General features: G+C 37.7%; 2 protein-coding genes across 3 annotated transcripts; both read left to right on the forward strand.

Moving 5' to 3' along the window:
• Window positions 1-518: 518 nt before the first annotated feature.
• LOC142944937 (LITAF domain-containing protein-like) lies at window positions 519-4,983 on the forward strand. The gene is made up of 5 exons (XM_076086165.1): window positions 519-616; window positions 2,144-2,234; window positions 2,562-2,603; window positions 3,926-4,070; window positions 4,177-4,983. Exons 2-5 carry the CDS (start codon window positions 2,159-2,161, stop codon window positions 4,280-4,282), a joined length of 369 nt encoding a protein of 122 aa, XP_075942280.1. The 5' UTR covers window positions 519-616; window positions 2,144-2,158; the 3' UTR covers window positions 4,283-4,983.
• A 5,093-nt stretch (window positions 4,984-10,076) lies between these two features.
• On the forward strand, window positions 10,077-13,956 carry LOC142944938 (interferon-induced protein 44-like). 2 transcript variants are annotated; one of them, XM_076086167.1, is made up of 7 exons: window positions 10,077-10,152; window positions 10,911-10,944; window positions 11,028-11,226; window positions 12,106-12,255; window positions 12,422-12,593; window positions 12,706-12,806; window positions 12,932-13,956. In XM_076086167.1, the coding sequence occupies exons 1-7, from the start codon at window positions 10,092-10,094 to the stop codon at window positions 13,091-13,093; spliced, it is 879 nt and encodes a 292-aa protein (XP_075942282.1). In that variant the 5' UTR covers window positions 10,077-10,091; the 3' UTR covers window positions 13,094-13,956. The 2 variants fall into 2 exon arrangements, with proteins under 2 accessions (XP_075942282.1, XP_075942281.1); XM_076086166.1 differs by lacking the exon at window positions 10,077-10,152 and having other exon boundaries at window positions 10,599-10,944.
• The last annotated feature ends 2,213 nt before the right edge of the window (window positions 13,957-16,169 follow it).

Genomic DNA, 16,169 nt, shown 5'->3' on the forward strand with positions numbered 1-16,169 from the left:
TTAGACTGAGCAAGCAGCAAACCACAGAACGCTAGAGGACTGGCTGACAGGAAAATACATGAATAGATGATCGGTATAGGCAGCAATAGTTTGGTGATAGTCTGTCTCTTACAAACAAACAAAGAGACATTTCTTTCTGTTCATCCAAAAAAATACTGTCTTGGTCTCTTGACCTGAAGTAGGCTCAGTCACAGTGTTTAGTATTACTAATGTACTGAATGTATGTATTCTTAAATTTGTCGAGGATTGCTGACTGTAACAGTGACAGATCAATGATATGACGCATTATGTTGGGCCAACAAATAATACTTTGTTCTCAGCAAACAACCCGTCTCTCTGCCCCTCTTTTCGCTGAGCTCTGTATTCGTAACGCTTATTGCCGTACTGGTCATTATTAGAACAATATTGAACAAACACTTTCATATTTATTCTGTTAATTCTGTTTAGACCCACCCAGTCACATAGAGGGAGGGGAAAGAGGGAGGGGGCTTGAAGCTGGGACTACAGTCCCTGCACTACGAAAAACAGGAAATACTTTGCTCTATCCTTCTTCCATCTCCCCTGGCTTCACCGTGATTCTTCGTACCTCACTCAGTACCAGGCTCCAACAGACAGGGTGGGTAACTTTCTCTTTTATTTTAATGGAAAGTAACGGGTAAATCTTTTTTTAAAATGATGTAGTTATGTAACTATCTGCTGCTGTTGCGATGGTGTAAAAGGTATCAGCTGTGTGTACGAATGTGGATTTAGCTGATATTATTATTCAACCACTGTAAAAACAAAATGGATGCAAAGAACATGAAGGTAGTGAATACATGTAAAGCTTATTCAGACACACTGACCAAACAAAACAGGGCGAGGCACAAGTACAATGCTGTGGTGAATTAATGTGCGTGGCTCATGTTGCTCTAATTGATTTATGATGGATTTATGATGAGAACCAGGAAGGGACTGGCTGCGCTTGTTGAGACTGATCCGCATACGTCGCAGCCTTTTTCTGTTCTCAAAATAAAGCAAAAAAGCATGTTGCTTTCCTTCACTGAAAGAGGCTCTAATGGATCTGGACAAGTATAAAACAACATTATCGATGCAAAGAGCTTTTAAATGCAAGCTCTACTGCCCCACGCCTCCCCCACTTAGCAAATTACTTCCATCCACCTGCCAGACACCAAGGCATACTGTAGCAATACTACAGTTTGACATGTCTTTATTTATACTTTAATACACGTAGTTTTCCCCAGTGGTGGGAAGTAATAATGTACATTTGCTCAAGTACTGTGCTTAAGTGCAATTTTGAAATACTTGTAATGTACTTGAGTATTTCCATTTTATGCCCTCTCTACATTTTAGAGGCAAATATTGCACAAAATATCTGGCTATCTTATAAAATATGATGCACTCTTATAGATGAAACTCCTACTAACATTAGATCAAAGATTAGATAAAATTTGCTATCTTGACCAACTACAACAGTAAAATGGTGCTTACTCATTTATGCCTAAGTACCACTTATATAATATAATATAACACTCACACTAAATAGCCACATATTTGTCTCAGGAGATGGTAGAGTGAATAATGCAGTTGCAGTTGCGGATGTTCACGGGAGTGTGGCTTGTAAAGAGGATGTGAAACGTGTGGTTAGTGTCTAGATCCTCTTGAAATGTCAGTTAGTACACAGAAGTCAGGTCACTTCCTCTTGCATGAGTTAAATCAATACATCTGATCTGACCAATCAATCAATCAACCAGTTCAATCTTTCTTAAAAACATTTTGTAGATATATTTATAACTGGAAATGTGTGTGAGGTGTCACTGTTTGCTTCTAAACCCTCTTTTGCTCTCATCCACATTTGTGAAAATGTTTTTTTTTGTATCTGGCTGCATTTCTAACCAAACCTATGAAACTGTTGATGCATGCTTGGTTACAATACCACATTTAGTTTGGCTCCAGTCTATATTAAAGCTTTTCCACATCACTATGTCACGATGTAATGAAAAGTGTTCACATGTTTGTATTTTTTTGTGGCAGCAATAGAATACAATGTCTTACATTTATAACTAAGTTTATACTTTTTGCTCATTACCTTTTAAAGCCTGTTGATCAACTAAAGAAAATAATAACACACATTTCTCATATGCAGTAGAGATTTCCGAAGATGGAAAAACAACATGAATCAGCTCCACCGTACCCTGGACCACCTATGAACTATGGGGGTACAGTGCCACAGCCAGGTATGTACCCTCAGCCGGGCCTCTCGCCTGGAGCGCCTCCACCTGGTGTTTATCAGGGAGGTCTGTGCCTGACCCAGTTAAAAGCTGATACTGTTACCCCTGGTTCATTTTACCCATCTACGGCCTAACAACACTATTTCACACCCTTTTCTTTAAAACAAATGGACCTTTGTTTTTAATCTATGGCTGTATGACAAAAAAAACAACCATATATACTTACATACGCACTTACATGTATTTTATGCAAAGCCGGTTATTGATGATTGATGGAAATATCTGTTCTGAACCATCCTTTCCTGCTTTGGTAAACTGTGTTTCATCCACCAGGTATTGCTTATGCTCCGGCCCCGGGTGCACCTACCACAACAGGTGAGACTGTTGCTTTTGATGTTTCACAAATAAGTTTCAAATGAGTCCACGGAATCTTGCATAGGGAGAAGATCGGGGTGGTGGATGAATTGCTGCACTTTCATACAGGAGATTGCTGTTTGTGTCCCATGCGAATCTAAACATAAGCAAGTAGTAGTTTTGATGCCTAAAGCGAACAAAGTACTTTTGTTGCGTTTTTGTTTTGTTTTGTTTCAATTTTGTTGACATTTTAAGCCAAACCATGGAGTTCTTTACTAAACCTAATATAAAGTTTTCTAGCGTTTTTTGTCTGATGTATTGTTGGTTTATGTTTAAAATTGTTTCCCTCATGTATATTTTAATGCAGTTTAGATGTATGGGAACCTTATGAGACATCAGACTGCAGGTCTGAAAAGTGAAACAAATGTGGAAATGCCTTCAACTTTAAAAAAAGGGCGACTTCTCTGGTTGCAAAAAGAAGGCCCTATATATACCTACCTGACCCTACGTCTCACTTGATTTATTACATCAGTAAACATTGTAAACATGAGTTTATGCTCTCAATCACTAATATCAAGTCTTCTTCAATACAGCATGATGTTCATTTAGTAAATTATTCTCCCAGATGCACCATTTGTCAGAAACTGTTGATGAATGCATGTTCACACCCTGCACACACAGGAAACACACCAGTGAACACACATTGATGGACACACATCTGAGAGCAGATATTGTTCACTGCTTCTTCTTTTGATGCACGTTCACATTTTGAGTGTTGCTTGTAGAAGACGAGTAAGGAGCAGCTCATATGAAGTTTAGGCTTCTCACATGAAGGATGTGTTGCAATTCTCACATCTACATTGATACATTTTAAAGTATTTTTTAAATTAGTCTTTCCATCAATGACAGTTTCACACTACACAATGAGAACAATCTGATCTGTCATTTACCATAAAACCCTCTATCTTTGGATGCCTCAATGACTTAAATTACAGGAAAGGGAAATTAGAAAGACAGAAATAAAACAGAAAGTCATTATCACGTTACAGTTGCTGTGCTATTGGCAGCCTCTGCTGGTCTTGCTGAGTCAGTGCAGTCAGTACATTTCATCCTCAAATCTGGTAATGACATCTAAGACTGAAAAGTCTAAACTAACAACAGAAATGTCTGACTTGCTGGCCACAACGGTTATTATTACATAATGCATTAAGAAATAAAATCATTAGTTATTACCTAAAAAAAGAGGATCTACTAACTTCCAGTTAGCTTGTACAAGTGAATATGGAGACTAAAGAATATGGAGATAAAACCTGAATTTTATGTGCTGTATTTCTCATCCTCAGTGACTCACTTGGTAGTAACACCGGCACTACATGAAGTCCCAGGACAAACTGTGTGCCCCCACTGCCAGCAGTCAGTGATCACCAACACAGAGCGCACTGCCGGCCTGATGACCTGGGCCGTCTGTGGTGGCCTCGCCCTCTTTGGGTAAAAACTTGTCTAGTTTCTATCTCGTAAAAAGTACAAAAAAAAATCCTTTTCCACAAACGGGTATTAACTGGAATTTCACAATTCTCTTGGTTTTCACCAACAGGTGTTTTCTCTGCTGTTGTATCCCGTTCTGCGTTGAGGCCTGTCAAGATGTGGAGCATCGCTGTCCTTCCTGCCAAAAAGTCATCTACGTGTACAAGCGACTTTAAAATTGACTGTGAATGGAATATCACAACGCTTATCTGTAGTGTCTCTTACTCTACAACGTTCTTTTTTATACCGAAAGTTATAATCCGAAAGGCACTTATCCTATACTGACATCTTCACTGTCATGTTGTGACTCTGTCACCCTATGATTTGAATGCTAATGACATATATATATATATATATCATGCTGTGTTATATACAAAACACTTTTTTGCAGCTGTCTGCTGTAGTCGTTAGTCGCCCATTTTGTGCAGTTGGTTGCCGGGTTTTCTGCAGCACACTAATTGGATTTTGCTGGTCAAAGGTCACTGTGACCTCATAAAACACATTTTTGGCCATAACTCAAGAACTAGTTTGCCAATTATGATGATTTCATACAAATATCTAATGAAATGAAGTGATGGCATTTTGGACAGACATGTATACAATGGAGAGGTGATTACTCAATAGTTTTCGTTAAAAGGCATTTGTTCAATTCACTGTTTGGTATTTTCTACCAAGAGGATACATACGACTGAGAGATTAAAGCCATGCTAGCTGCTCTGTGGGGCTGTACACAGCGGTGCTGAATGCTCACATTAGCATGCTAACATGCTGGAAAATGCAAACATACTAATGCTTCGTAATAATATGTTCATGTTTGAGTTATGGGTGTTAACATGCTAACACTTGCTACCTGTCATTAAACACAAAGTGCAGTTGAGTCTGATGAAATGTCTTTGTTTTACAGGTGTGTGGTCATAAACTCAACAGAAACTGAAGGCTTATCTATCAGTTGCTATAGATTGTGGCGATAGAGGAAAGGTCCCGATCACAAAAGCCATTCTTCTGGGAGCCATGAATGTCTGTATAACTTGTTTTTGCATCTGATTGCAGTTATTCAAGTGGCAAAGTATAAATGTGCTTGAAGCCACTGTGTCGGTTGTGAGAGGTGAGAGGCCGCCTGCACCAGAGGTCTGTACCAGAGGGCCACTTCCACCCAAACCTCCCGAAGGCAATTAGGAGGGGGAGGGAAAACTGTAAGCGCAGGATTTGGGAAAAGAGAGAGAGAATAAATTATTTGTTTATTTGTTTATATAGGCCAAGTCTAATAACCTTACATTTAATCCATGTTTTTTCTCATGTATTTTCATATATGACATGTAGGGTAGCTTTATTCATTATGTTTCATGACACAATTGTCCTTGCATCCTGCCACTATTCCCCAAAATACATATCATTTACCGTACATTCACTGTAACTGCATGTACCTATTTAGACTGATCTTTGGGGATTGCACTGTTTTTGCTATTAGGCACATTTGCATAGAAAGTGTGTGATTTTTTTGCAAACGTATGCATATTACCTAATTCAAATATGTGCAAATTCTACAGGAGCAACGAGACACTATTTGCATATGATAAGTTAAATCCAAATTTTGTGGGTAAACTAGTTCTTACTTCAAAAATCATACATGTTAACAATGGTTTGGTTCAGGCATGGCATCTGTTTCTCACTCTCTATTCATCTTCCCAAAACACAAATAAGACCGGGTTAGAAAATAAGAGAGGGACAAAAAACAGGGAAAGAGAGATCAGAGCAGAAAAGCTCTTAATGCAAAAAGCATTAAGTTGGCTACGAGTAAACTAAGAAACTGTAATGTAACTTTCCAGATATGTGATCCGTATTATTTTAGTAAACTAAACACTTTTTATGTGGAACATCACTGCACCACTGTTTAAGCTCACATCCTATCAGGTGGCAACCTACAGTTCTGAAAAGTGGATCCATTGTGGAAGTGCCTTAAACTTGCATTCTCTCTACTGACCAGCAGGTGGCGACTTCTCTTATTGCAAAAAGAAGTCTATGAGTAAATTACCTTACTTCTCACCTGATATATTACCTCAGTAAACATTATAAACATAAGTTTTTGGTTTAAATCGCTAGTTTCAAGTCTTCTCCAATACAGAATGATGTTCATTTAGTAAATTATGGTCCCATTTACAGTAAAATAGGCAGAATAGATTGACAGGTCGCTACTGCTACCAGAGCCGTATTCCTTGTCACTTCTCTGCAGTCGAAATATGGTTACTTCCACTCATTGGTTGCAAAAAAGCAAGATGGCGTTGGCCAAAATGCCTAATGCGGTGACGTCACGACAACGACGTCCACTTCTTATGTCCAGTCACTGCATTTTATGTAAAATGCACTTTTTCACGGCTGTTCAACACAAACATGTGTCTCTAGTGTCTAGAGAGGTATGAGAAAAGACCATCCTCTCTATGTCACCTATCAGAAAACTTGTGTTAAAGAGCCAGTCAGATATGTGGCTCCATCTGACGCCCTGTGGGGGCTTTGTTCAACATAGCACCACCTCCAGCTCTCCATTACATACATTACACATTTTCACTTTAAATTGCATTGTTAAAAAAATACATTATTTTTATTGTCTTTTAGTTCATTTCGGAAAGCAAACAGACCACGTTGATAAATGATAAATAACAGCAGCAACACAATTTTTTTTAATGCATCAGAATTATAATGATTCCTAAATTACTCAGCACCACTAATTGCCTCGTATGCAAGTTTTTATTACTGTGTTTAAGGAGCGTACAGTGGAATCATTCAGATCAGAACTATCACACAAAAGATTTAGCCTAAAGTATTTTCTGTACTTCTAATTAAGTACAAACTATGCTTAAAATATGTAGTCACCAGCCAGGAGAATAATCCCTGTCAGTGTTGTCGTCATATGCAGGACCATATATTACAGAAAGTCAAGATTAAATAAGACATTGTTCCAATCCTATCTTTCCCTTTGCTGTAATATGAATTCTAATAATTGATGTGATGAACAAAGTGTGCCTCACCTGTCTGGTCCTTCTGTATTGTCTTTTACTGCCTGTTATGAGTAATTTGTACTTTAAAAGAAAGGGATTTAAGAGAGGATTACAAAAACAAGAAGACATCTGTCAACCCTATGTACATGCATCAGTCATTCCCCTTTGTTACCGATGGCAGGGGGAAGTTTAATCCTGTAAATTTCCCCACTGCAGGACTAATAAAGTTAATCTTATCTTATCTTATAAAGTCAAGGCTGAACTAAACACAAACCAAAACTTAACATTATGTGGTCGGTATTCTGTTATCTCAGCAAACACTGTTGCCCCAGGTTAGTGATTTTCTTGGTGTTGGCAGGTTGGCCAATTGGTCATACAAATAAACTTGGATTAATGATTGGCTTCATCCTGAAAGTGAAAGTAAGTGGATAACTTATATAATAAGAACCGTTCTTTCTGTCCACATTACTTGAAGCGGCACTCTGCAGATATAAAGGTAAGGACTTTCTATTATGTAACAACAGGTAATGTGTAACTGATTTTATTCATATGGTTTCATAAAATGTCTCTTTATGAATTTTAAACAGAAACACACTTTTATGAAAGACATGCTTTATGTACTGCAGAGTTAAGCCTTCACTTTTACCTCCATACGCAATTAATCACTGAACTTGAAAGTGAAAATTGTCTTGACTGTCATTTCAATTTGGTACGTGTTGACATAACTTTGACATACTTGAACTATAATTTCTTTATTTTTAGTTAAATTTGTGACCACAGTCTTGATGGTTTTACCTGTGTGTCTCCTGTTATCATCTTCTTGCTGTTAGCAACTGCTAGCAGTGATGCATAACATGTTCTATGTTTTTCATTTATTATTTGCATTGTATATTTCCTACGACTGTATATGTGCGGCTGCAGCAGTAACGCAGCCGCTGCACCGGAGCGTTTTGGTGAAGAGGGAGCTGAGCCGGAAGGCAAAGCTCTGGAGTTAGTGGTCGGTCTACGTTCCAACCCTCACATATGGTCACGAACTCTGGGTCGTGACCGAAAGAACGAGGTCGCGGATACAAGCGGCCGAAATTAGTTTCCTCCGTAGGGTGGCCGGGCTCAGCCTTAGAGATAGGGTAAGGAGCTCGGACATCAGGAGGGAGCTTGGAGTTGAGGCGCTACTCCTTCGCGTCGAAAGGAGTCAGCTGAGGTGGTTCGGGCATCTAATCAGGATGCGTCCTTGGGGCCTGCCATTGGAGGTTTTCCGGGCACGCCCAACTGGGAGGAGACCCCGGGGAAGACCCAGAACAGCTGGAGGGATTACATCTCCCAGCTGGGCTGAGAACGCCTCGGGATCCCGAATGAGCTGGAACATGTTGTGGGGAGAGGGAAGTCTGGGTCAGCCTGCTTGGCCTGCTGCCACCGCGAATGGATGGATGAATGGATGGATGGATGGATGGATGGATGGATGGATGGATGGATAGCTCATATATCAGATTTTAAAGGGCTTCAACTTTGGAACTCTGCATCAGGATGTCCTGATATTATCTGAGTGACACTCTGAGTTGGTTTTGAAGTCAGTGCACGCTCTTGCAGTAACGCAAACCAAGTACCACAAAACATCGTGGGTGTTGGCTTGACAGTGTTTTTCAAGGTAGACGGTGGGTTGACTGCAGTACTTCTTCTCACGGGCATAACAGCGGATGTAAGATTATTTTTAAATATTATTAATTTTGATAAACGTCATCTTAAACTACAAGAACGTGATGGATGTTTATCCCAATGCTCTTATAGTGGCATGACTTACTGTATGAACTGTATCATTAAATTCATGCAGAGGTACAATTTAATTTTTCTTTCTGTCCAGATACTTCTTTGGATCCAGTGAAAGGTAAAATAATAATAATTTCTTGACAGTTTATCTTTGTACTTTCACTTTCTCTATACTCTAACTTTTGTGTTTTCTGTGAATTAAATTGTATAAATTTAATTACACATATTCAAAAATAATAAATACTTTGCTTGTGCTGCACCTGAGTCTGTTTTACCAGTGATAACTTACAACATGTCTGAACTTACAAATGAATATTCTGAAATATGAATCTCAAATATTCTGTCAATGTTTGGTTTGTTTTTGGTAATAAATATTGTTTAATAATGGTTCTTGTTTACATGTTGCCTTATATCTTTTTGTAGGCATGTGGGGACTTTGGAAAAAATGTGCTCCTGTGTGTAAGATACTCAAAATATTTCAGAACATTGTTTAAACTCAGAAGATTTCTTAGGACATTTATTTGATGAGTGTGAAGGAGAGGGATAAGTAGATCAAAAGTTGTAAATAAAACCCTGCACAGTCAAACTTGCAAAAATACATTTGAGAAATATATAAATATATACAAAATAACAGATTCTTCATTTGTGTTGAAATAATTTATTTGACGGATATATTACATCAATTTGTGCACTCTGCTTGTCAGCTTTGATGGAATAATTTCTCTATACTCTAACTTTTGTGTTTTCTGTGAATTCAATTGGATAAATTTAATTACACATATTCAAGAAGAATAAATACTTTGCTTGTGCTGCACCTGAGTCTGTTTTACCGGTGATAAACTTACAACATGTCTGAACTTACAAATGAATATTCTGAAATATGAAGCCTCAAATATTCTGTCAAAGTTTGGTTTGTTTTTGGTAATAAATATTGTTTAATAATGTTTCTTGTTGACATGTTGCCTTATATCTTTTTGTAGTGCTGGGTGGCACGCCTCCACGTAAGATCCTCAAAATATTTCAGAACATTGTTTGAACTCAGAAGATTACATCACATATTTATTTCACGAGTGTGAAGGAGAGGGATAAGTATCAAAAGTTGTAAATAAAACCCTGCACACAGTCAAACTTGCAAAAATACATTTGAGAAATTGACGTTTGGTTTGTTTTTGGTAATAAATATTGTTTAATAATATTTCTTGTTTACACCTTATATCTTTTTGTAGCCATGGGTGGAGGATCGTCAAAACCAGCTCCTAAGCCTCCTGCGCCTCCTGCGCCTCCTAACCGTAAGATACTCAAAATATTTCAGAACATTGTTAAACTCATAAGATTGTCTCTTTATGAATTTTAATTAATGAAAGACATGCTTTATGTACTGCAGAGTTAAGCCTTCACTTTTACCTCTATACGTAATTAATCACTGAACTTGAAAGTGAAAATTGTCTTGACTGTCATTTCAATTTGGTACGTGTTGACATAACTTTGACATACTTGAACTATATTTTCTTTATTTTTAGTTAAATTTGTGACCACAGTCTTGATGGTTTTACCTGTGTGTCTCCTGTTATCATCTTCTTGCTGTTAGCAACTGCTAGCAGTGATGCATAACATGTTCTATGTTTTTCATTAATTATTTGCATTGTATATTTCCTACTACTGTATATGGCTTAGCTCTTCACTCTCGTTAAGCAGCTTCATTTTCTATTCAGAAAAAAACCTTGAAAAATAAATAGAAATAAACACTTTCATTTGCATCTTTACCACTAAGAGTATTTAACTGAAGTTAACATTTCAATTTAGGCATTTGCAACATTCCTTCTCTAGAACATTGTATTTAAATTCATGCACTTTTACATGTTAATGTCTCCCTTTACATCAATGGGGGGAGGTAAGTCTTGAATTGTCATAATTTCACCTTCTAAATGTTCCAAATATTGCAAAAGTGATTGAAATGTATAACGCTAACATTTACCAAAAGGAATGCATGATGTTGCTGAAGTTTTACGATACAGCTTTATGTTAACACATGTAACTTTCTCTTTAGCATATTTTAGTAAGCCATGGAGGAATGTGACGGAGTGAGTATGAGTCACATGTTGTACATTTAATGATCAATATAATAAAGTATACTGTTCTCATGTTCTTTTTCTTTGATTTAAAGTGACTACCAGGAGAATCTTGCTTTTGTGAAATCTTACCAACCTCGAAACCAAGATGTCCAACATCTCCGAATTCTGCTTCATGGACCGGTCGGGTCTGGCAAGTCCAGTTTCTTCAACTCTGTTGACACTGCTTTAAAAGGCACAGTTAGTGGTCGAGCTGCGACAGATGCAATCTCTGGAAGCAGCTTTACCAAAAAGGTATGAATAACTTGTTAATTGTGGTGATTCTAAAGAACTGTTTAAATGTTTCAAAACCCATCACAGCCTTATAACTGAAATGGATATGAAAGCATTAAAGATAACTGATCACATTTGTGCATTTCCACTGATAATTTCCGTACACTATCTAATATTTAGCTTTATACCATGGTCACTAAAACAAATCAGGATTGTGATTGGTTGGAAGGATTAACATTTAGTAACTGAACAGTTTAATTGGACGTCTATGATGTATTGTAGGCCAATGTGTTCAATTGCCTTTCTACATTAATGTGTCATTATGACACTGTAGGTAATGCATCCAACACTGACTCTTAGCAAAAGAGTTTGGAGCTAGTGTTGTTTATGTCACCATCACCAACAGCTGTAAAAGATGATGAATGGCTTCTCAGTTAAAACGACGCACATTTAATTTGAAATGTGTTTGATATTTGCGTAAATCTAGAAGTACAAATAAATGAACGTTAAAATAAAGGATTGAAATAGAGGACTAAAACATTTTAAAACTCTGAGCCCAGCCTTGTGAACCTGTTACAGTTTAGATGTTGCTTAACGTAGCCTAATCAGCAGTGCAATAGAGAGGACAGCAGAGATACAGCAACAAGAGTTTGATTCTGAACTTTTGATTGTGTGCTTTAAGTTTGGCAAAAACAGCACATACATTTGGTATAATTGTATTGCACATCCAGTTCATTTTTTTGTTACCGTGCAGACAATGGAAGCTTAGAGTTATAGCTTTAATTGAATGCCTCACCTGTTGTTTTCTTGGAAGAAACAATGTCTGTTTGACATTTTTTATTGCAAATTGATCAGGGATTTGCTAAAGTGATGCAAATAATTCCACCTTCTGCTTTACAGTACACGGCTTATAAAATCCGCAAAGACCCTGATAGCTTTTACTCTGTCATTTTCAATGACATCATGGGCTTTGAGCAAAATACTGAGACAGGAGTTGATGTGCAAGACGTGAAACTGGCCATGAGGGGACATATGCCAAATGGTTATAAGGTACAACTCTTTGAACTCTGACATTATTTAAGTTATCTACTTTTCTTTTTTCATACGGTTTTGCATTTTACACTTTTTTTTGCATTACATTGTGCCAAATGCTACTATTTAACTGTTATATTGAATAGTTAACAGTAGATAATCTTTTTTTAAATCGTTTTTCTAGTTCAATCCTATAGCCCAGCTTCAGGAGACTGATAGGGACTACATCTCATCTCCCACTCTGGAAGACAGAGTTCACGTCCTGGTTTGTGTCATTCCTGCTGGCTTAGTATCTATAATAAGTGAAGAAGTTGTGAAGAAGTTGAGAGAAGTCAGACTAGCAGCCGCTGAAATGGGTAAGAGCCGACATCACAACGGTCATGACTGTGTTCACTAATGGAACCAGATCTGGTTTTATGAATCAAAATACCAGCAAAGCAAATACGGATTATGTTTCTGTCTTGACAGGAATTCCCCAACTGGCTATTCTCACCAAAGTTGATGAAGCGTGTCCTCAGGCGAAAGAAGATATAAAGGAAACATACAGGATCAAGTACTTGAAGGAACAGGTAGGTTTTTATTGGTGATTTTGTATTTGTTGTTAGAGTTAAATTTTCAGAATTTGAGCGCAAGAATCTCATTTTTTTAGTCACAACTTTGCCATTTACTAATCAACTGAAATCCTGTTACTTAGGTCGACAAATTCAGCATGTTGCTCGGCATTCCACCGAACTGCATCTTTCTTGTGAAGAACTACCACTCAGAAATCGAAACAAATGATGATATTAATGCGCTGATCCTGACCGCACTGAAACAGATGATTACCTTCGGAGAAGACTTTCTCGACGACCTGTAGACCTACATACTGCTGATGACCAGTCCACACATTCTCACTCCCAACTGGTCAAATACAAACGCTTGGTCAGTGGCCTTAAGCCTCAAACAAAGCTCTACGTGTGTCAGTTTCCACTTGTTGCATGCATAGTTTCTTTTCAAAATAAACTTCCTTCTTTACAGAAAGTTAGATTTAGGAAAAGAGAGTGGGCGACGTTAACTTAACTTACTAACAACTCAGTCACTACTGAGTGACTAACGACTCACATGACTAACGACTGACGTGAAAAAAAGTCTACGACTAACTTTAAGTTTTGCAGGGACACGAAGAGTGGTCTCCTGGATGAAAGTCCATTGTTTGTTTGACCCACATCCCCTCCTTCTTTCTCTGTGTGGACTATCTCACTCTTTATACTACGTCAGTGGCTCTGAGCATATAATAATGATGTGGGTGGGTTTTCTTTGGAGTTAGTAAAGCCCAGTGTGTCTCATACAGACGCTAAAGGGTACATGAAGCATGAAAAAATTGCTTCTTTAAAACAATAATAATAATAACAGTTATGTGCAGGATGCTTTTTGTGGTTTTTATTTTCATTTTCAAGCATGTTATGCATATTTTGTAGGCTTCATCACATGCGTCATAGTTGAGTTAGTTAAAAAATGTTTCTCCTATTTTACTTTGTGGGATAAAATAAGTATAAAATAACCTGTTCAAAATGTGGATTTACATAAAATATGCTTGTGTGTAGTGCAACATTATATGAAATACATTGTGTAATAAATATGAAAAATACACAATAATGTTATATCAACATGTATGTGAACTTTGCTGTTGTGAAATGTTTTTTCCTCTTGCTTTTTATTCCAATAAAATAGTTTATTGCAGGTTTTTTTCTTTTATTATATCAAAAGATTATTTGAGCAGCCTATGCCTATCGGTGCTGTTGATCACTAGGATGATGATGGGGTGGGAAAAGTTAGCTGAAGCAAGTTACTGTAGTTAGCTAAGCCACATGCAAACATAATACTGCATTTTCTGTTGTTTGCAAGCAGACAAAGGTGAGGAAGCACCTTCACACAAAACACAGTCAAAGGAGAGCAATAAATAGTTTTGTGTCTTCACCTTCAACATGTTCTTTGTGTGTTCTCCATGAATGTGCCTGTAAATATCCACCATAGGTCAGCATTTATTCTTATGCTGGAATTAAATGTTTCAACCATTTCCGTAAATTCAACTTCTTACCTTTGGTGTTTATTCATCGATATTTCAAATAGCTGTGGCAACACTAATGATATGGTGCAGTATCATATATTTAATATCTGTCCTAGTCTGTTTTATCACAAAGTTTTCTACGTGCAAGTGAAAATGAAACTATCCTGAGTGTGGGAGGGAAGCTTACATTTGTTACTCTACACCCTTCCTTTGATTCTGATCATAATATTTTGAGCAGTGCATGTAGCTGTGCTTCCATGACGCTGCTGTGGGTCTGGACGGCGTTATCAGCTGTTACCATATGAGGGCAGTGCAGAGTAGAGGCCATGAGCCAGCCAGTGGGGCAGCTCACATGCACTAGAAGACACATGTCAACAAAGCACAGAGAAGTTCTGATTACAACACACACACACAGAGGGAGAGTAACTTCATTCTCTGCTCAGGTAGACACTCCACTATATCTTTACATAGCAAATAGTTGTTTGCTGTATTAATGCGCTGAGTGTCGTATATATATAGCACCTTTAAAATGTTGAAATGGAAAAAAAGTTAAAATATCCATTCAAGTGTGTCCTTGTGTTGAAGTATAAGCATTAAACATTGAAGTTAGAAGTTAAGATGTCAGTTGGTTAGTAGTCACTGAAAAGCAGATGAACAGGCATTTGAGAATGAGAGATGAAAGTGAAACTACCAGCTGAAGAAAAAAAGATGTTTAGTGCAATAGTGTCACACTGTAACAGGTTAAACAGTTTAAGTGTCAGTTTAATGTAAAAGCCCTTTTTCCAAACAATGTAAACACCTGAGAGCGTCACAAAAGAGCAGAAAACAACTGCGGTATGAAAAAGCATTTTATATATTCATTGGTCAATATCTTCAAAACTAAATAAGATATCAACAAACTTTATGTGACATTTGATGACCTTGGTCCAACAATGAGCATGGACCACCCAACCACAACAACAACCAGCAGCTACAATAAGAGCAAGACCACAACCTGGTGCTACCACAAGCAAGGCAGTGTTTGATGGGCATGAAGACCACAGCTGCCTTTGGACCTGCAGGATACTCAGGTTGTTTATTAAGCTCAGTCACTGGGCTGTCAGGTGATGGAGAAAATATACAACATTGTCACAGAGAGTGGAGAGGCGATATTCTGCCATAGTACTGCAGCACGTAGCTTAATGTGATTTGCCCACCTTTCATCTCCATAGATTACCGTTGGACCCATTGCTGAAACCTTTGTGTGGGGTCCGGGCCTTCTGGAGGAACTTTCTATCAGCTTTTCAAAATGTAACATCCATGTAACTTGGTTCCTGAGAGGCTGGAATTCAATGTGTAACACAACAACCTCCTACATGCCTACAACTGACTGGCGTGAGAGTCAGCTTTCAAATCACATGATCTAAAGGAAACTGAAAGGATGCTAAAACATTTAAAGCTGCGTAGCCGAACATAATACACATCAATGTAGATAACACCAAAAAGGCATCAACAACTTCACTCTTAGGTTATATAGTAACCATGTCTTTGCAATTTACTAGCTTGGGAACGTCAATTCATGATTTATTAACTGCTTGAATTTGTCAATAGGAAACTGTGGTTACATTATATAATCACATCATTTGTTTAAGTGATAAAAAGGAACTTAGAATTTAAAATGACAGTACACCACCTCAAATTCAGAAACTTGAAGGTTCCACTAAGTGACTAATTTCTTTTCACCTTTTTATCTCCAAATAGTTTTAGAAAAGCTGAAGGATTATGTTCTCTTTTATTAGTAATATATTGTCCTGCAACTCGAGCTTATAAACCCGATATCCTGACTTTTTGTTGCATGCCCAGTTTGCAATGCAGGCTATCTGTAGAAAAATCTAGTCTCCAAGTA

The sequence above is a fragment of the Anarhichas minor genome, unplaced genomic scaffold (assembly GCF_050575085.1).
Source record: "Anarhichas minor isolate MPS153535 unplaced genomic scaffold, ASM5057508v1 ptg000007l, whole genome shotgun sequence".
In the NCBI taxonomy this organism is placed as follows: domain Eukaryota; kingdom Metazoa; phylum Chordata; class Actinopteri; order Perciformes; family Anarhichadidae; genus Anarhichas; species Anarhichas minor.